At 45.4% G+C, this 20,389-nt stretch overlaps 1 protein-coding gene across 2 annotated transcripts in view; it reads right to left on the bottom strand.

Annotated features, from left to right (window-relative positions):
• The window catches only part of LOC310698280 (heat shock factor protein 3-like), a 37,328-nt gene extending 20,278 nt beyond the window's left edge, over positions 1–17,050 (bottom strand). Inside the window, exons 1-8 of one of the 2 annotated variants that reach the window (XM_083485332.1) lie at positions 16,749–17,050; positions 11,114–11,222; positions 8,873–9,000; positions 7,358–7,479; positions 5,053–5,128; positions 3,656–3,717; positions 1,938–2,019; positions 1,171–1,301 (exon numbers count right to left, since the gene is read on the bottom strand). In XM_083485332.1, the coding sequence (XP_083341458.1) occupies positions 1,171–1,301; positions 1,938–2,019; positions 3,656–3,717; positions 5,053–5,128; positions 7,358–7,479; positions 8,873–8,977 (578 nt within the window). In that variant the 5' untranslated portion in view covers positions 8,978–9,000; positions 11,114–11,222; positions 16,749–17,050. The remainder of the gene's footprint in view (positions 1–1,170; positions 1,302–1,937; positions 2,020–3,655; positions 3,718–5,052; positions 5,129–7,357; positions 7,480–8,872; positions 9,001–11,113; positions 11,223–16,748) is intronic. The other variant, XM_083485333.1, reaches the window with a different exon arrangement.
• Between the last annotated feature and the right edge of the window lie 3,339 nt (positions 17,051–20,389).

The following is a 20,389-nucleotide window of genomic DNA, read 5'->3' as shown; positions in this document are numbered from 1 at the left end:
GGAGGTTGGTACTTAACCTAGCACCAAAGCACAGGGTTCCATGCAGAGAGCCCCCTGATTCAGTACTCAGCATCTCCAGTTATAAGGATCTCCAACACAGGGGAAGACTCTGTTTAGGATCCTTCCAAGCTTTGTTCAAGCAAAACCCAGTCAGTTTTGTACTTACTCATTTCCTTGCACACTTTGCCAGCTCTACTAGCTTCTTTTAAAGAAGAAGTGACTAGAAAGTACAGTATTCTGCCAAAATAAAACACTCCACAACTTTCATACTTAACATTAACGGAAAAACTGACAACCCATGTTTGAAAGAGTGAAGCGGACAAGAAAATCAATACTTTTCAATCAACCTGGCATACTTCTCTTTACATATATGCACAGTGCTGCTTTTCTTTTTAAAAAAATGTTTAGGGGTGCTCTCATTTTCCTACGCATATTGAAATACTGCCCCTCAATGAGGTCAAACTTAGATTCACAAAATGTTTAGGGGTATGCGTCCCCCCAGAAAAAAGCACTGCATATGCAACACTGACAGAACGTGGTTTAGGGCCTCCGAGAACACACAGCAACTTATGGAATGATGCCTTCGTTTAAAAGCTAAAATGACTGTAAAGTTAAATGTAATTAAATAGATGTTTGCAGCTTCTAGGTAGGATTGCTGAATATTGATTGTTTTCACTCACTTATGCAAGAAGCAACAATCAAATCTTTGGGAAGCAGGGAAGCATGTATCAATTTATTGGCATTTTGGGGTTTCCAAGCAGTCAGCCAAAGAGACACTCTATGCATATATCACCCAAAGCAAAAAGGGTTGCAGCACCGTCTTTAGCCTCTGAATTGTTTACTGAGAAACAGCCAGGCAACCTGCCTGTCTAAACCACAATGCACGTTTTGAATTCTGCATCCTCACTGTTAAGTTGTGGGTGAACATATCAGACGACACAGCGATTCTTCAAACAGCTCTTGTTTATTCACAGGCCAGAACAGAACTGAACTGAAGGGTTCAGCCAGCCTGCTTATATGGAGCTCCACTAGAACGCAACAGTAACCATTTTCTGTAACTATCCAATCACTGAAAGTCACTTTCAATCCCTTATTTGCATATGTGGACCTGAACTATCTACAGTATCCCCCTGCTGGCCCAGGGTGAGAACTTCAGTACATAACACTCACCCAGTCCCATGGGGCCCAAGCACTACAGCCTGCCCATTATTTGCACCAGCAGCACCCCCTGCTTCACCCTCCATGTTGTTACAGGTCACAATCAAGTTTCTGTGGTCTGCACTGTGTCCTGGAACAGCTGCCTGCAAGAGACAAGAGTAAGAAACTGATGTGTTAGCGTGACAACACCTACACTCTAGAACTCCCTACTAACATCAGGCAGGTGCCTTCACTGTACAGTTGTACCTTGGATCCTGAATGCCTTGTGACCCGGAAGTGAGTGTTCCAGTTTGCGAACGTTCTTTGGAACCCGAACGCCCGGAGCGGGGCTCCTGCAGTTTCTGATTGGCTGCAGGACCTTCCTGCAGCAAATCGGAAGCCACGCCTTGGTTTCCGAACATTTTGGAAGTCGAACGGACTTGCGGAATGGATTCCGTTCAACTTCAGAGGTATGACTGTATTCCTTTCAGCCTGCCTGCTAAAAATACTTTTGTTTAGGCAAGCCTACCCAGACATATAGAATGTTGATATATGTTTTAATCTGATTTTACCTTATTTTAATCTTTGAAGGCTTTAAGTGCTTTTTTACAGATGATATTTTTAATTTTCTCTTGATGTTCTCTCCCTACACCCCCCCCCCACAACCATCAAGCAGGTGTATAAATCTTATGAAATAAATAAAATGTCTGACTAGTGTCATACTGGTTAAATCTTTTACCTGGGCTATTGTACACAAAGTAAAATTGGAGAATTATTTTTTAATTTTTTAAAAAGCTTACTGTTTCACGATCCTCCCTAGCACTGTGAGCCTGTGGACGGCTATTCTTTGGACGAGGGGCTTCCGAAGCATCATTCCGAGGTCTGAGTGAGAGAGAGAGAAAAACACACACACACACATAAATAACCAAATTCTTGTGACATGCTTAGAAAGAACTGAGGGGCCAAAACATCTAATTCAAAAAATCATCTGGGCAGGTGTCTTCCACATAAGGCAATCCTTACTTGGGTTAACCTGCAGAAGAAATGGAGGAGGCAAAGCCAGAGGTGCAGATAGGTTGGCCTAAATCTTATCCACTTGCTCAAGATTTTACCCTCTTTTGCAGCATGGAAGATCCCTTTACTACTTACTACTGTATTGTTAATATCAATCATATTATGATGATTGATAAAGTATCTTCACAAAGGCTTTCTGTCGTGTATGATTTCTGCAGTAAAATCTGAAAGCCAGTCCTGTGAAATTATTAAAAATGCGTAATTTCCTACCAAGCTTTTTTCTTTTCTTTTTTCTTTTTTTGACAGGCCAGCGCCTCCAGCCTTCCTTTCCCTCATCCATCAATTGTGGGCAGCCTTTCCATCAGGCTACCTCAGTGGGGAGAGATAAGGGAAGCAGGAAGCTCACTCCGTCAGCTTTGCTGGAGGCCCAGTTCCACCAAACACCTGCTGGTCCTCAACTGTGCCAGTTGGGCATTATAGGAACAATTGTTTAGAAATCGGTGTTTGAGTTTTGGTTTTCTTCTCTGCCCCACCTTCCCTTTTCCCTTCTACATTGTCGGGGTTGTTGTTGTTGTTTTAAGTTCATAAGCCTTTGGGTGGGGACTGTCCTGTTTTGATTATATGTAAGCCACTCTGGAAGCTTTTTGGGCTGAAGAACCAGGAACAAACACTCCAAGTAAAAATAGCAAGCTCTTGCGAGCTATGGCTCCCCAAGCATCTATAAAAGGTGGGGATGTACAGAGAAAAGGACAAGGATGTAACAGGTGAACATGGACCATGAGGTAAGGAGCTTCTTAGTGGTGAGGCACACACATTTCTTGAAGGAGGGCCAAGGTTCAATCTGTAGCATCTCCTGTTAAAATATTCTCAGGTAGGAGGGCTTGAGTTTGTGGGGAACAACTCAGAGAGCTGCTGCCAGTCAACGTATAGGAAATATTGGTCTATGGTCTGACTCAGCATGAGGCAGCTTCATGTGACCTTTCCAGGTAAGCAAGAAAGCCACAGTATCTAAAGCATCCCTGTGTATCTGAAGAAGTGTGCATGCACACGAAAGCTCATACCAAGAACTAACTTAGTTGGTCTTTAAGGTGCTACTGGAAGGAATTTTTTTATTTTGACTATGGCAGACCAACACGGCTACCTATCTGTAACTAAAGCATCCCTAAACAGCTTAAACACTAAGTATCTCCATACACGCCCACAACAAATATTTCACAAAACCAGATATAAGAAATCAGAGAGATGAAGCCACAATATTTAAAATAGTGTGGTGACAGTGTGAAATGAACAGAAAGCACCATATTTCAAAGAAGCACCACTGAGGGTACCTGGGGTCTTAGTGCCTCAGCAAACCCCTTTCTGCTGGTCTTGTCTAAGACGTTTTCCAGAGGTCAAAGCACTGCATGCTGCAAATACAAGCTTTGGCTTTTCCCCCCAACTAAATAGGGGGAATTATTTTATAGGTTCATTTTGGGCAACAGGAGAAGAAAGTAGTAAGAATTACCTTTTCCTTTGGGCATCCTGCCTGCCTTTCTCAGACATGCAATTCATAATGATCTGGAGGATCTGAAGTCAAAGAGGTAGAGAGAGAATGAATGAATGAATGAATGAATGAGTGAGTGAGTGAGTGAGTGAATGTTAGAAGCCATGTATTCCTTTTAGCCAGGGGACAGTTCCCACTGAGAGTTAGCTATCAAGACACACCTGCCATGTTCAGGCTTGCAAGCTACCGAAGAAGGCCTGAGTTTGAAAAAGCATTTGCCATGCAGCAGCCAGCATGGGCTCTTCCCACCCTTCAACTACCACTTGGCAGAAGCAGTTCCGTCAGGGTGCATCAAAGAAAGACCATCTCCACTCAGCTCCATTCAGACTAGTCATTGCAGTAATTACTCAGTAACATTTAGGACTAGTGACCCAAGTGTGCTAGTTTTCCTCTTCCTCCATCTTGTCTGCCTGCCTTTTCTTCTTGTGTTGTATCTTTTATATAACAAGCCTGCAGGCAGAGACTGCCTTATTTGTTAATGATTTTATGCAAGCTGCATGGAACAGAGAAGCATATTTCTGTGTTTGAATCCTCTAAATATCTGTTTCATTTGTTTTTATATTGCTGATTTACTGGTTTTAGATCGTGTCTTGTACACTGTTTAGGTTTTTGAAAATATTGAATGGTACATAAATACTTTTAAGCAAACAAGCATTATCCCCATACTGCATATTATGGAGGTGAGGCAAGGCAGGCAGTGGTTTGCATAATCCTCCTAGAGCAGGGGTCTGCAACCTTTAAGACAAAAAGAGCCACTTGGACCCGTTTCCGAAGGGAAAAAAAACTGGGAGCCGCAAAACCACTGCGACATTTAAAACAAATATATCTCTGGAGCCGCGATCTGACAGCGGGCGGGAAGGTGACGTCGGGACGGTGCGTGACTAACGCATGCACCGCCCTCATGCGACGTCACAGCCAGTACAGTGCCCGCCACAGTGGGGAGTGTCGGGGCACACAATGCGCCTCCTCCCCTCACTAGTATCCACCCCGGAGCCGCGGCAAAGGTGTAAAAGAGCCACATGCAGCTCCGGAGCCGCGGGTTGCAGACCCCTGTCCTAGAGCATTTAGGAGAGTTCTGAATGGGGGGACTTCTAAATTCACAGCTCAGCTTTAGCCACTATGCTAAATTACCCAGCCTTAACAGGACATAAAGATTACCATCTATCTCTGTGTACTTTACTCATCTACTTCTGGTATGCCATAGTGCAGCCTTTGCAAACAGGGGTGTTGCCCTCCAGATGCCACTTCCATTTGACCAGGACTGATGGAAGCCATAGTCCAAAACACATCAGGAGGACAGTTAGTTGGCACAGGCTGCTCTGGAACATCAGGAGAAAAGCAAAGTCTTTTTCTGGTACCTGAGATAAGACGTTCTGCTGCTGATCCTCCTTCTGTTGCAGAGAGCCCATTCCCGCAAGGACTGAGGTGGTGTCCCTGAAACAACAGGCACAGAGGGAGGTAAGAAGAACTAAGGGAGAGGGGAAGATGGTCACATACCTGCCTTATGATGGCACAACGTCAGGGGACATTTCATGCTGCTTTTTTAGATATAGAACCAGAAATGAGAAGTGGGAAGGCAATGTACCCACTTCATACAAGCATAGTAGACACAGCTGCTTTTCAGTGCTGCACTCAGTGGAAAACCTCAGCTTGATGTGTCAGAAAAACAGTGATTATGTACTTGGACCGCCAATCCTGACGACCCTTGAGTTAACCAGCTCTTGTTCCTCATCATGCCAGGCCTGCTGGGTTGGTTCTGGGGAATTTCACATACACCTCCCTTGCTGTTCAACCAGTCCTTGAGTTGGAAGGTACAATACAATTGCATCTTCTGCAGGGGCTGCATTCCAGGGATAGTGTGTATATGCAAAAACACATATACTTGAAATGCCCATGCATGAGCAATCTTCTGGAGCCAGCACACCAAAGGAAGGTAGAGAGCTTTTAAGCTCTCTGCTTACTGGACTGTGAGATCTCATGAGGCCATCCAAGATTTCATGAGAGCCAGGTAAGCAAGACAGGGAGATTAAAAGCTCTTTCCATGCCAGAAAAAGACCCTATGCAATAAAAGCTTTTAAGCTCTCCACCTTATGTGCAATAAATTTGTTTGATTTCAACCAGCTGGTCTTCAACAGCATAAAGTTGAAATCGCAAAGGTTAGACGTGCATATGTACTGTACCCTTCTAAAGCAGAAGTTGGTGCCCCCTCCAGATGCTTGGATCACAACTCCTATCATCCCTTAATACTAGACCATGCTTGCTGGGGCTGCTGGGAACTGTAGTCAAAAATATCCATTATTAATTATTATTTCATTTATTTGTATCTCACATTCTTTTGCTAACTGGGACTGACACACTGACACAGATAAAATACAAAAAAATCTAAAAACAGAAAAGATAATCATTAAAAAGTAACTCTTAATAGACTTGTTTTTATATTGTTTCAATTCTATAAGATCTCAGTTACCTTTTAATGATTATCTTTTAGATAATAAAAACACAACAGCACTGTTAAAAACACTTCCTTAAAAGAACAGCTCCTCAAAGAATGTCAGAATAAAACCGTTTTCCCCCGCCACTGGAAGGACAACATGGGAGCCAGTCTAACTTCTTTGGGGAGAGAGCTTCAAAGCCTAGAAGCAGCCTCTCTAAATCTAGAGTTCGGGGCAGGTTTATATGAGGGAATAAGGCTTTTCAGATAGCTTGGGCCTACATTGCATAGGGCATCTAGGGGGCACCATGTTGGCTACGCCAGTGTAGACAGAGCTGAGGGAAAGTGTATGGTTCAATATAAGGCACTTTCCTTCAAGACAGAAAAAAGCTATTATTTATTCACACAGTGTGTAAACTATGAAATCTGCTAAGCACAAGATGTAGTGATCATCACCAAATGTGACTGGTTTAAAATGGGCTTAGGCAAATTAATGGCGGATAAGTTTATTTGGTATATCAGCCATGAACAAATAATGTTATCATGATAACCGTGTGCTTCCAGTACCGGAAATAGCAGGCCTCTGAATATCAGTTGCTCACAATTCTGAGTCTCTCAGAGGCATTTGGATGGCCACTGTGAGAACATGACGCTGAACAAGATGGGTCTTAGGCCTGATCCAGCAGGATTCCTCGCATGCCCTTATTAGAAATGAGCTATAGGTTCTCCAGCAGTTTGACTTCACCCCTTCACCCCATTGTCTCTCAAGACAGACAGATGCCAGTGGTACAGAATGGCTCTTTCTAACGGCCACTTCAGAACTGCCTAAATGCAAGCGAGAAACAGCCAAGTGTGAAAGTACTAATGCTGCTGAATTACCCAGAAATTAAACAGGACATTTCGGTCTCTGCCCTAAGTTGAGCTCTGCAAACAGATAACATAGCACACAAGTGAAGCTCAAAACATAGCACAGATAGAAGCTTCATGGTACCTACAAGCTACTTAGCCATAATGCTGAAAAAGGCACTGAAAAGTGTGTGTAAATTACCCAGATTCTGCTTATTTTTGCACTCAGCATCACACTTCACCGTGGTGCCAAATCCTGCTATGCAGCCCCCACCCTACCTATAGCTTTGCAAATGCAGATAAGTTGAAGATGTTGCAAAACCTAAAATGAGCAGAGTGGCTCTCATTACAAGACAGTACAAACTCAGCAGAAGAAATGTTAACACCTGGTCACGGTATCCAGCTTGATGCTTATGCCATCCTGCTGTTCTCTCATGGCCCGGAATTCGGCGAGCATTGCCTGCTGGTCTTTTTTTGAGCTTGCTGCGGGCTCCTTGTATGTATACACCTGTGACAGAATCAGATTGCAGGTACTGTTTTTAGAAACAAGTTATTGTTTAAGCAGGGAACAAATGCAGTTAAGGGACTGGCTTTTGCAGAGCCCTCGCTTTGGAAGCCATCCAGCCTCACCTCTATCTATCACAGGAGAAATCCCAAATCTGGTGCATATACCACCTCAGCTGGCAGCAGCAGCACAACTGCAGTTCTATAATTTTGGAAACAAATGGCCTCTGAGTGCCTCAGTAAGAAAACTGCCAGTTCATTCAAGCATCATTCAAAAGTGAGCCCTTTAAGTGGGTTTGTGCAGTTTGGAAAAAATGTTTAGGGAACACTTGAGAGGCCACTGATATTTCCCTCGCACAGGCCTGACTCACACAAAAGGAAAACCACAGCTCCCCACCCCACAGATGAACCTTGGGTTCACACGCAAGGTCATCCTCCCCTCCTCTTGAACCAGCATAGTGGCCTTTTGCACCTGCAGGGGAAGGAATTCCACAATTGAGGCACCACTACAGAGAAGGCCCTGTCCTGAGTCACTCTGAGACACACCCACTAGAATGATCTGAAATCAAGCTTGGAAAGAAAGTGGAGGGTTTCATCAACTTTGCACTGACCCTCAGAAAATATTAGAGGAACAGTGAGAGCCCTGTTCACTCCTGGGGACGAGAGCATTGCCCCAATAGGTCAGAGGAGCCCCCTCAGAGATGCAGAATGATGGCACAGTGAAGAACTTGCCCCCACACCAGTCCAGAAGCAGCAAGAGAACTAGGCTGCTAAGGCCAGCCAAAAGTTATTGACCTCTGACTATTCAAACAACAAGAGCCATCCTTGCAAGACTATTGCACAGATGAGTGAAAACAGTTGGAAGCCTTGAACATTACTTGGTATCTGTATATTTCAGCCTATATAACCAATATATTTTTCAAATAAAATACTGCAATTTCTTAATAATCTCAGAAGGCAGCATACAAAAATGACTGTTATATATGGCTGTAACAGCCAGTCGCAGTAAAGTTCAGGCTTCCTCAGCCTGGCCCCTTCACACCTTGAAGGATAACAACTCCCATCATGCTTGACCATTGGCCATACTGGCTGGGGCTGATGGGAGCTGGAGTCCAAGATGTCTGGACGGTACCAGGTTGAGAAAGGCTGGTCAAGCCTATATACCCAAATAATCTGAAGGTGATGGGGAATCAGTCATGTATTGCGGCAATAATGAGGCATCTGTAAGCTCTGCTATGGAGGCTTATTGGCAATGCTGCCACACACACACACACACACACACACACATGCACAAGCAGGAATCCTGTGTGTGGCACCAACATCACTGTGGTTGCATTTATGAGCTAAGGTCTTCACCAGGTTGTGAACGGGGGACGGACGGACGGGGGACACAATACCTTCCGTTTGATGCTCGCCAGCAGTTCAGGTTTCCCTTTTATGAACTGTGGGTGTTGATACTGCATGGTAGAGTTGTTGAAAGTGACCATTGTTTCACTTCTCATTGACGTTACCTTCTTGAAGCCATCTGTGAAGGCATTAAAGGAGATGAATGCTCTTTAGTTTCTCCTCCCAAGAGGCGATATGATTCTAGATCTGTTCACCTTCCTTAGTAAGAATATAACAATATACCAATCCATGTTCAAGGTGTTGCTATTGGTATACAAAGCCCTTAACAGCTTGGAACCAATTTACCTGCAAGATTGCCTTGCCCCCACATAAGCCTACTCAATGGCTTCAATCTGCGGAACTGGTACTTTTACAGGTGTCATATAACACCTGTTCCACATCTGCAAGAACTTGATCTTTTTCTTGCGGTAGCACCTATACTTTGGAACTCCCTGCCTATTGACATCAGGCAAGCACTTTCCCTGTAATCTTTTTGGCACCTGCTAAAAACATTTTTGTTTAGACAAGCCTGTCCTTACGTTTAGAAAAAGCTGATGTGTGTTTTAATTTGTTTTTAGTCTATTGCTGTTTTAACTTTTCGAATGTCTTAAATTATTCATTTTTCTTACTGATAATTTTATTGTTGCATCCTTTTTGTAAACTGTGTTGAGTTTTTGTCTTCACTTTTTTACAATCAAGCAGTGTTTCAATTTTATGAAATAAATAACAACACAGAATAAGACACCTGAAAACATACTTTTCAGAGAGAGGAGGGCCACGTAACTGAAACAAACCTGCCCATGGTCATTTCTTTTGACCAATGATTATAGAAGGTAAACAGGTAAGGGAAGAGGGAAGCAACGAAGGGAACCACACCTGCCACTCATCATGCCCTCTAACAGCAAGAACTGCAGCACCTTGGCTTGCTCGTTTTGATTGTTGTTTTAGTACCATCAAGCAAAGAGTTGTGTGGCACCTTCAGGACTAACAACTTTATTATGGTGCAAGATTTCATGGACCACAACCCACTTCATCAAATGCACCTGACCAGGGCCACAGGACTCTTGAGGGTTTTTCTGCGAGACTAGCACGGCTACATCTCTAGAAACTGATATTACTTGCGGTGCTTTTAGTTAGTTCATCCATGCCCTCCTATTCCCCTCTTCCTCCAAGGAGCTCAGAACAGCACACAGAGGTGGTCCTACCCGGCCTCCCATGTTTCCCTTGTAGCAGCTCTGCAAAGCAGATTGGGCTGAGAACACCTGACTGTCCCAAGAATGTCTGAGAGGCCCTCAGTGAACTTCACAACAGAGTGGTGAAACACTATTCCCCTTCACTTCTTTTAAGCCACAAGTCTAAATTTCAAAAGAGGAGGCGATTAATGATGCTGGACAAAGACAAGCTTCATCCATGAATTATGCCACCCATGTTCCAAATTGTGACACCTCCTGCCATTCCCCTGCTTTGTTTCAAGACCAGGAAACTCTTATTGTGTCCAACTCAACAATGCCTGCACTCTTTCCCGAGATCATCTCTTCATTTTAGCTAGAAATCAGTATTTCAATACAAGAACATTTGTTGTGGGATATGGGACTATTCTCCACCCCACTCCATTTTAAAGTTATGGTTATCTTTAGGGCAGGGCTTTTCAAAACATTCCCCTCACAGGAAACCCTCTTCACAGCAATGCATCACAGAGGATACTGTGCATCAGAATATGCTTCACTCTAAAACATGCAACAGAGAAAGCAGTTGTTGCCTTCAATTCTTGTAATTGATCTAATTCTACTTGAAGCCTAAAAAACTACTTCTGTTGAGAGACTCATTGTTTTATTTTTCCTCTTTCTTTGTTTCTTCCCCCTGGTGGTGGTGCCTCAGACTAGGCCTTGCTCCCTGCACCTGAGCTTTAAGCAATATAATCATCATTTGAGAGAATTGCTGCTGTTTCCTCCAGCACTTGTGGCCAACTCACATGAATCTTAAGAGTTGTGCATTGACTAATTATATCCTAGTTAATTGGGCATATCAACTGTTGGAATGATAGGCTTAAAAAAAAAAATCTGGAATAAGACCTACTAGGAACTTTTGGGAAGGGATGTTTAATTGTTCCACAATTTCAGTTTTGTTCAACTACAACGGAGAATCATTTGATTTTTATTTAGAGAACAGTTTTGGATCATTTGTGTTTATAATGTGAACTAACTGAAAATCATGGACAGAAAACAGTAAACACACAGAGATCTGGTACTTACACAAGTTGAGCTGACGAACGAAGCTGGACAAGTTGTTGTGTTTGAAGTATTTTGGGAGCAGCTGAGACGCGAACCTTTGCTCATCCAAGACGCAAACTTTTTGCCCATCCTAGAAGAATTAAAGGTGTGGAACAGCACAGTAAGGAAGAGCAGCAACAAATCTGAGCTTCCTACATATTAGACACACAAGGAGTGCTATTGTAAGAGCCATTGTGGAGACAGGAGGAAGAGTATGCCACAATGCCTTATGCTTTAGGACTACATGAAAAAATCCTGATTTGATTTTTCACACTCACAAATTCAGTAGGTTGTGATCAAGCTCCCATCCTCTTTTGCCTAATCTTAGAGCAGTGATGGGGAAACTCTGGCCCTCCAGCCATTGTTGGACTGAGACTACAACCAGCCCCAGCCAAGGAGCAGGGAAGACAGGAGCTATAGCCCAGCAACAGGTCCCAGAAAATGGCAACAGGTCCCAGAATGGTGTATGGAACAGGCACGTAAAGTCACTTAGCTGGGGTGATTAAAGGATAGCAGCCAAACAATCACACATAAACTGGAAGATATTTGGGTTCTTTTCATGGTTTCAGGGTGCTGATGTGCCTAACACAGGGCAGAGAGGTTTGGCTAATAACTTATGTGGACTTCTTTACAAAGGTTTGGATTGGATAAGAAAATGCTCAGCAAGACTGATTCCCATTACCGGCCCCACAGCAAGTAGCTGCAAAACACAAATTCCCACTCAAATGACACAAAACAGCTGTAAGCAGGGGTGGAGGAAGGGAGTGCGGTGGGTGCGGTCTGCCCTGGGTGTCACCACTGAAGGCAGTGACAAAATGCTGGGCGGCACTCATTGCGGGGCCTGCAGCATGCCCGAGCCACGCATCTCTCATGAGATAGACATGGTGGCTTGGGTGTGACCAGGCTCTGCAGTGCCCAAATGATGTAGGGCAGCTGAGTGGGAGGAGGCAGGCAGACTCTGCAGGCCCCGTGGTGCACCCCACCCCTATTGGCCTGCCCCTGGGTGCGCTGCCCCAGGTGCCCGAGCGGCTTCCTCCACCACTGTAAAATACTAAAATGAAAAAATAGTATCTTTAAGGGGTAAAGTTTTGAAGCAGGATACAATACTTTCTTGCAGCCAGAAAGTGTTGTTTTAAGAAAAGGGATATGTGTTGAATAAATCTAAAAAAGGGCTGGGGGATGAATTGCTTCATCATCCAAAAACAGTTTAAAATCCACATCATGCTAACGGTTTCATAACAGGTGACGTGGCAATATATTGCAATTCATGATGTCTTTGTGTAAAAATCATGCTGTGTAAAAATCATGATGTGGGGAAAACTGAAGCAAGTCATTGCTTTTCTCCTGATTCCTGTTGCCCCTGTTGCTCTGGCACCTCAGCTCTCTCCTGCCTCTTGCAGATGGGAGCAATCCACGAGAACAGGCGCTGAAGAAAGGAGCCTACCCAGAAACTTTCCTCAGTAATATTGAGGCCATAAGCTTCTTGTTTTTAAGGTGGTTGAGGGAGGCCTCCGATGCAGGAAGCCCATTATGTCTAGCCTCACAAAAGCTGCCATGTGGCTGCCCAGCCCTGCCTTTTGAACGACTGCTGCCCTCAGCTGGGCTTCCTTGGAAGCCGCTGCTAGTCCGGGAGAAAAATGAACTGGGGTTAAAACTTTTGAGTTAAATAAAATAAAACTAAAACTTGGCCTGTTGTTTAAGCCTCCTTCCTCACTGGTCCCCTTCTCTCTCTCTCTCTCTCTCTCTCTCTCTCTCTCTGTGTGTGTGTGTTTCTGTGTCTCCCTCACTTCACAAAATTTGCTTCCCCCCTTGATTATGTACGTATTTTGCGCCCCATAGGATGCTCCGGCCCATAGGACGCACCTAGTTTTTTGGGGGGGAAATAAAGAAAAAAAATTTATTCACCCCCCAGGTGCGGGGCTGGAAGAACCAGGTCAGGGAACAGCGGGAAGGCGCGCTCTGCCTCCTCGCTGTCCCCCGAGCTTGTGGGGCTGGCTATGGGGAGAAGTGCGCTGATCCCAGGACTGCAGGCAGCTCTGCGCGGCCATCCGGAGCTGGGCGGGACTTTGCGCCCCCTTCCTGATGGTCGCTGTCAGGGCCTCAGGAACAGAGGCACAGGGGAGAGAGGAAATGGAGAGCAAAGGGGAAGAATCGGAGGGCAGCGTAGGGGGATATAGCAGTGACCCGAGAGATTCCACGAGCCTCTCCAGTGAATCAGAAGATTCCCAGAAGGAGGCGCCGAGGGTTAGGGCAAGGGGGGCCAGCGGGGACTCCCAAAGCAGCAGCTGGAGATCAGGACCAGCTTCCCCACCAGAGCGTAGTGGGGGGGGAAAGGTCCCAGGTGTCAGACCCAGCGTCTCCTCCAGCAGGGAGAGAAGATGAGTCGAGACTGACCACGCCTCCATCGGAGAGTGGGGGAACGGAGAGGTCAAGTCCAGCTAGCCTCTCCGAAGGGGGAAGCAGTGACAAGAGCAGTGTAATGGTCAGAAGGAAGGTTGGGGTCTGGGCGCGCGCGCCAAGTTCAAATGTACAGGCGCGCGGGACAGCAGAAAGCCCGGATTGGGAACCAGGTCCCAAAGCCCGCCGGAGGGAGGGAGAAGAATCAGGGGACTCAGCGTCAGAAGAGTCTAGGAAGGGCGAGACCCCAGCGGACAGGCGGACCAAGAGGAGGAAAGAGCGGAGGAAGAGGTGGAGCAAGGCTAGGGTCTTAAACTGGTGTCGGGGGGAGGAGACTCAGACGGAGCTTCAGCGGTCTAGAGTTTCAGACGTAGAGCTGCACGCTGCGGTTGTGAAAACGAAAATGAACTTCAATAAAGACTTTTGTATATAACAACAGAGTGGCGTTGGTCCTTTGTGAGCTGGGACCTAGGGCAGCTCTGACAGTCGCGCAGAGCTGCGCTGATCCCGGGACTGCAGGCAGCTCTGCGCGGCCACCGGAAGGGGGCGGGACTTCGCGCCCGGCTCCGGGTGGCCGCGCAGAGCTGCGCTGATCCCAGGACTGCAGGCAGCTCTGCGCGGCCATCCGGAGCGGGGCGGGACTTCGCGCCTGGCTCCTGGTGGCTGCGCAGAGCTGCACTGAGCCGGGGACTGCAGGCAGCTCTGCGCGGCCATCCGGAGCGGGGCGGGACTTCGCGCCCAGCTCCCGGTGGCCGTGCAGAGCTGCGCTGATCCCAGGACTGCAGGCAGCTCTGCACGGCCATCTGGAGCGGAGCGGGACTTTGCGCCGGCTCCCGGTGGCCGAGCAGAGCTGCGCTGCGCTGGGGACTGCAGGCAGCTCTGCGCAACCCTCGGAGCTGGTCTCCCGAGGGTTGCGCAGAGCTTCCTGATGCCTGGAGAGCGAGAGGGGTCGGTGCGCACCAACCCCTCTCGCTCTCCAGACTTCAGCGAAAGCCTGCATTCGCCCCATAGGACGCACACACATTTCCCCTTCATTTTTGGAGGGGAAAAGTGCGTCCTATAGGGCGAAAAATATGGTAATTAAACTTTTAGGAAACAACATCTCACCTTACCTGTTAGCTATGCTACTGTTTACTTCTACAGCCATACTTTTAGAGAAAAAGTGCAAATTTTAAAATTATCTGTGCTATGAAATAACAGCTGCAGCAATATGTGAAAGGTAAGTAAATATCTTGTCAGTTTTATGACCCTAAGTAATGCCGAGTAAGTGCTTGCCCAGCTTTGGGAGGAAGAGAAGGGTTCTAGGACCCTGCAAGAACCCTACACCTTCATTCCAGAGCCAGCCTTCTTGCTCAGTGCAGGATTGAGAGTGGTGCCAGCATTTTCTCTGCACAGGGTGCCAAATTAAGAAGATCCCCTTGGGGGCGCTAAAGAGCAGACTCGCAAGGCCACCATGTTATGAAAGATCACAGAGTGCCTCCATTTTGTCTGGCTTTTGGAGAGGATGGCTCAAGGGCTCTGGGTTATGCTAGAGCCCTGGCACTGGCTTACATAAGCCGGAAACCTAAGAAGTGCTTGCCCATATTTGGGAAGGAGGGAAGGACTCTAGGACCAAGGGGTGACAGCAGTAAGATCTATAATAGAGAAAATCCCCTTGAGGGCGCTAAGCATTGGGAGCAGAAAAATAGAATCATAGAACTGTAGAGTTGGAAGGGACCCTGAGGGTCATCCAGTCCAACCCCCTGCAATGCAGGAATATGCAGCTGTCCCATATGGGGATCAATTGTGCAACCGTGGCATTATCAGCACCACACTCTAACCAACTGAGCTATGCAAAGTCCACCCATCTTATTTGTCTTTGGTTGGGCAGCACAAGTGCTCTTTTCCCAAAGACACCTGTCACAATCACAGTTCTGCACAGGTAGGTGTATGGGGAGAAGTATAAATAAATGAAGACTGAGTTTCCTCATCTCTCCATTTGTTTATTTATTCCCCCACATGACCTAACACCCTTGCAAGAGCATAAAGTGATTTCCACCTCACCTCCAAAATTGCCCCCCTCCTCTTTGCTGCCCAACACTGTGTAACACAGGCACCATTCACTTTACCTTTGAGAGGTAGAGTATTAATTACTTATACAACTTTCTGCAAATTTAAAAGTTATCTGCAAAAGATGAAGTGCCACAAAATTACAAAGATCCACGTGGGAGCACTAAATAGCCTCAGACAGGCGGCCATTTTATGAAAGATTACGGAGTGCCTCCATTTTGTGTGGCTTTTGGAGGACGGTGTGAGTTCTCTGGGATGCTGCCAGAACATTGGCACCGCTTTCCCTAAGCCAGGAGCCTGGCAGTTTTTTTACTCATGGAACAGAGCTGAGTTGCCACAAAATTAAGAAGATACACTTGGGGACACCAAATATTCCATTTTTGAAAGCTGCCCCCTTTTCAAAGCCAGCTAAACCTGATGCAATAGCAGTTTTGCACAGGTGTGTGTATAGGGTGGGTGTGAGAGAAATCAATGAAGTGTGTTTTTTCTCTGCTTACTATTTGTTTCTCCACCTCTTGACACCCTTATGCATGGTCTCCCAAATCCCCCCCACGTTACTGCAAAACATACAGATGTGTACTCCTCTCTCGTCTATTAAGGAACATTCTCTCACCTTATCTTTGATATCTATGCTACTATTTCGGCAACTTTAACTTAAGAGAAAATGTGCTAGGCTAAAATTATCTGTACTGTGACATAACAGTTGCAGCAATATGTTAAAGGTACTTATTTCAGACCTTGTGCAATATCAATGTATCACGATGTTTAGACTTATCGCGATCTTGAGAATCGCCCAGCTGTACTTGCAGCCCTTTTAATTTCTGGCTTGTGTTCATGTAGGATGCTCATTTCAGTCTGTCAGTCTCCATGCCTTTTTCACATAGCAGAACCACATCTATTATCTAATACATGACAGGTATTCTTCCCAAGATACTTAACACGGTTTCCAGTCCATTATTGCTGTTCTCTTGTTTACACAGTGCTACGCTATCTCAGTCATCCACAAATCCTAAAAGCACCTCTAGTGGTGGAACACAAAATCACATAAATACTTCATTGAACAACAAGATAAAGCATCTACACATCACTAGTTTTGTCAGGGCAGGATGCTGGAGGACAAAATCTGAGGAAAAAATGAATAAAGTCCCCAGCAAAGTATGGGGCTGCTTACCTGACTTTGGGAAGGTGGTGGTGGTGGGGCTATGGAATGCTGCCAGAGCTCTCCTGGCTGTCAGTAAACACTTGTCGAGCTTTGGGAATGCTCCAGGAACTTGCCAGAGTGAGGGACCCCAAAAAGCCTCCATGCTCAGTGCAGGATTGACAGCAATGACAGCTGTTCCTCTGCACAGGATGCCAGCCAAGGTGACACAAAATTAAGAAGATCCACTTGGGGGGTGGTAAATAGCGGACTCACAAAGCCACCATTTTGTGAAAGATCACAGAGTGCCTCCATTTTGTCTGGCTTTTGGAGAGGATGGCTCAAGGGCTCTGGGTTATGCTAGAGCCCTGGCACTGCCTTACATAAGCCGGAAACCTAAGAAGTGCTTGCCCATATTTGGGAAGGAGGGAAGGACTCTAGGACCAAGGGGTGACAGCAGTAAGATCTATAATAGAGAAAATCCCCTTGAGGGCGCTAAGCATTGGGAGCAGAAAAATAGAATCATAGAACTGTAGAGTTGGAAGGGACCCTGAGGGTCATCCAGTCCAACCCCCTGCAATGCAGGAATATGCAGCTGTCCCATATGGGGATCAATTGTGCAACCGTGGCATTATCAGCACCACACTCTAACCAACTGAGCTATGCAAAGTCCACCCATCTTATTTGTCTTTGGTTGGGCAGCACAAGTGCTCTTTTCCCAAAGACACCTGTCACAATCACAGTTCTGCACAGGTAGGTGTATGGGGAGAAGTATAAATAAATGAAGACTGAGTTTCCTCATCTCTCCATTTGTTTATTTATTCCCCCACATGACCTAACACCCTTGCAAGAGCATAAAGTGATTTCCACCTCACCTCCGAAATTGCCCCCCTCCTCTTTGCTGCCCAACACTGTGTAACACAGGCACCATTCACTTTACCTTTGAGAGGTAGAGTATTAATTACTTATACAACTTTCTGCAAATTTAAAAGTTATCTGCAAAAGACGAAGTGCCACAAAATTACAAAGATCCAAGTAGGAGCACTAAATAGCCTCAGACAGGCGGCCATTTTATGAAAGATTACGGAGTGCCTCCATTTTGTGTGGCTTTTGGAGGGCGGTGTGAGGGCTCTGGGATGCTGCCACACCCTTGGCACCGCCTTCCCTATGACAGAAGCACAGTAAGGGCTTGCCCATCTCTGGGAAGAAGGGAAAGGCTCTAGGACCATACCAGAGTCCTGGAAATTCCTGCCCAGAGCCAGAGTGGTACCAGCAATAAGACCCAAAATAGGGAAGATCCCCTTGAGGGCACCAAAAATTGGCCTCAAATGATTACCAATGTCTTTGGGAGGGCAGCGTGAGTGCTCTGGGATGCTACCGCTTTCCCAAATGCAATAGCAGTTTTGTATAGGAGGGGAGATAAGTAAATGGGGAGTGGGTTTACTCCATTCCCCTTTTATTTATTCACTTCTGGGAGGCAAGGTGTTAATCACTTCCTGCTCTTCCAAGGGTGTTGAATAAATGAAATGTTGAGTGGAGTGGGTTTAGCAATACGTGAAAAGTAAGTAAAAATCTATCAGTTTTCTGTCACTAAGTAGCAGCAGTTGCCAAGACATTACTCCGTTTGCCTCTATGTAGTGCAGACCTTATTCCAGACATTGTGCAATATCAGTATATCACAATGTTTAGCTGCTGATCTATCACGATGTTGAAAATCGTCCATCCCTAATTACAGCCCTTTTCCTTTCTGACTGTGTTCATATAGGATGCTAATTTCAGTCTGTCAATCTCCCAGCAGAACCGCATCTATGATCTAATACATACCGCCTTCTTCTCAAAACCCAGTAATCCCTTGCCCAGCTTTAGGAAGGAGAAAAAGGCTCTAATATTCTGCCCTGGACATATTCATTCCCCAAGCCAGGTGACTTGCTCTGCTGCAGTGCGGGATGAAGAGCCATGCGAGCAGTTTCTCTGCACAGGGCGCCAAGCCGAGGTGGCAGTAAATTACAAGGATCCACTTGGGGGTGTCAAATAGCCCCGCACTAGTGCCATTTTATGAAGGATTATGCAGTGGATCCATTTTGTCTCGCTTTGGGAGCGTGGCCCTCCCTAAACTATAAGTGTGGCAGTTTTTCTGCAGTGAGCAGAGTAGAGGTGCTGCAAAAATGAGAAGATCCACTTGGAGGAGCCAAATATCAGCTTCAAGAGATTACCAAAGTCTGTCTTGTCTTGTCTTGTCTATCTATCTTTTATCATCTATCTATCAATCTATCTATCTATCTATCTATCTATCTATCATCTGTCTATCTATCTAGCTATCTAGCTATCTATCTATCATCACTATCCAAATTGAATTGTACAAATCTTACCACCGTCCCACATCATTAACAAAAAAAAGAAAAAAGATTTTCCCCAAGATCCACCCCAGTTCCTTCCACGAATTCCTTTTTAAACACGTCCAATCAAAATAAAATGACACACGTAAGTTATATAAAGAAATAGAAAGTAAAAGATATAAAAAGATTCAAAAGATGGTTACACAGCCTTTGGATTCCAAATCTCCCCCCCCTTCCCCGGTTTGAATTCCCCATGTCCATCAGTCTATATGTTATCAGCCTGTAGGTCTCAGGTCATGGCCAAATTTCTCCCCAATTCCATCTTGCCGGTTTTCTTTTAATTTATTAATTTTAATAATATTTAACTTCAAACGTCCAATCTAACAGAGGCCTTTAATTTCCTTGATCTTTACCACTCCTCCCATTGTTCTTTCCGTGTCGTAGTCAGTCCTTTGTTCTTCTTATTCCTCACTTTCTCAGGTTTCTTGTCCTGTGCAGCTGCTAAAACGTTCTAATTCAGAAATCTGGTATCTCTACAGAGGTTTGTTATTCAGGAACAAAAACTTACGTCCAGTCCCTTCCTTTCTTCAATAGAAAATTCTATTGTCTCCTTTAATGTAAATACTTCTGTAGACAAAATACTATTTCAGTTTTGCAGCTTTCCCAGAAGATAACAAGTCCTGTGCGAATCCCGGAGTATTTTTCCACTTACGACCGTTCTTGTAATGTCCCGAAACCCCTCTAGGGGGATTGTAATAACTTTGTATCCTCTAATCCAAAAGTCAAATTGTTGTTCCTTATTTTCCGACAGTTTATATCCATATTGTAGCAAATTGTAACAAAATTAACCAGCAAAGTCCTCATAACAAAGTCTGCTTTATATTCTCCAGCTTTGACAGCTACTTTGACAGCTGTCAAAGTCTCCGTCTCTCTTCACCAGGCTCTGCGAATCGCCCCGGTTCCCAGGGGGGGTTGCATTTTCCTTCTCACCCTCCACTCTTCTCCTCCAGCACAGTTCTTATAATTTCCCATCGTGGAATTAATGATTTTTATCAAGAGTATACTTCTCTTTCGACCTTGGTTACCCAGTCCTTGTTTTGGAATGTTTACAATAGGGGGGGATTGACTTCCTTTTTAGATCGCCCCCGCTCGTGCCGAATCCGAAAAAAAAATCCTTTTTTTTCTCCTTTTGAACCCGGTTTCCCAATTACTCACGGGTTGTTGTTAATAGTCCAAATTTCCAATGGAAGAAGTCAGCGCTCTCCGTCGAATGGCATGCGGCTGCGCTCGGCAGGGAAAGCAGAGGACTCAAAGCAGCATGCCGCTCCCCGGCACCCG

The sequence above is a fragment of the Podarcis liolepis genome (assembly GCF_965112155.1).
Source record: "Podarcis liolepis genome assembly, chromosome: Z".
Classification (NCBI taxonomy): domain Eukaryota; kingdom Metazoa; phylum Chordata; class Lepidosauria; order Squamata; family Lacertidae; genus Podarcis; species Podarcis liolepis.
Note: the sequence above shows the minus strand (reverse complement) of the source record. Positions and strands in the feature narration are given on the sequence as shown.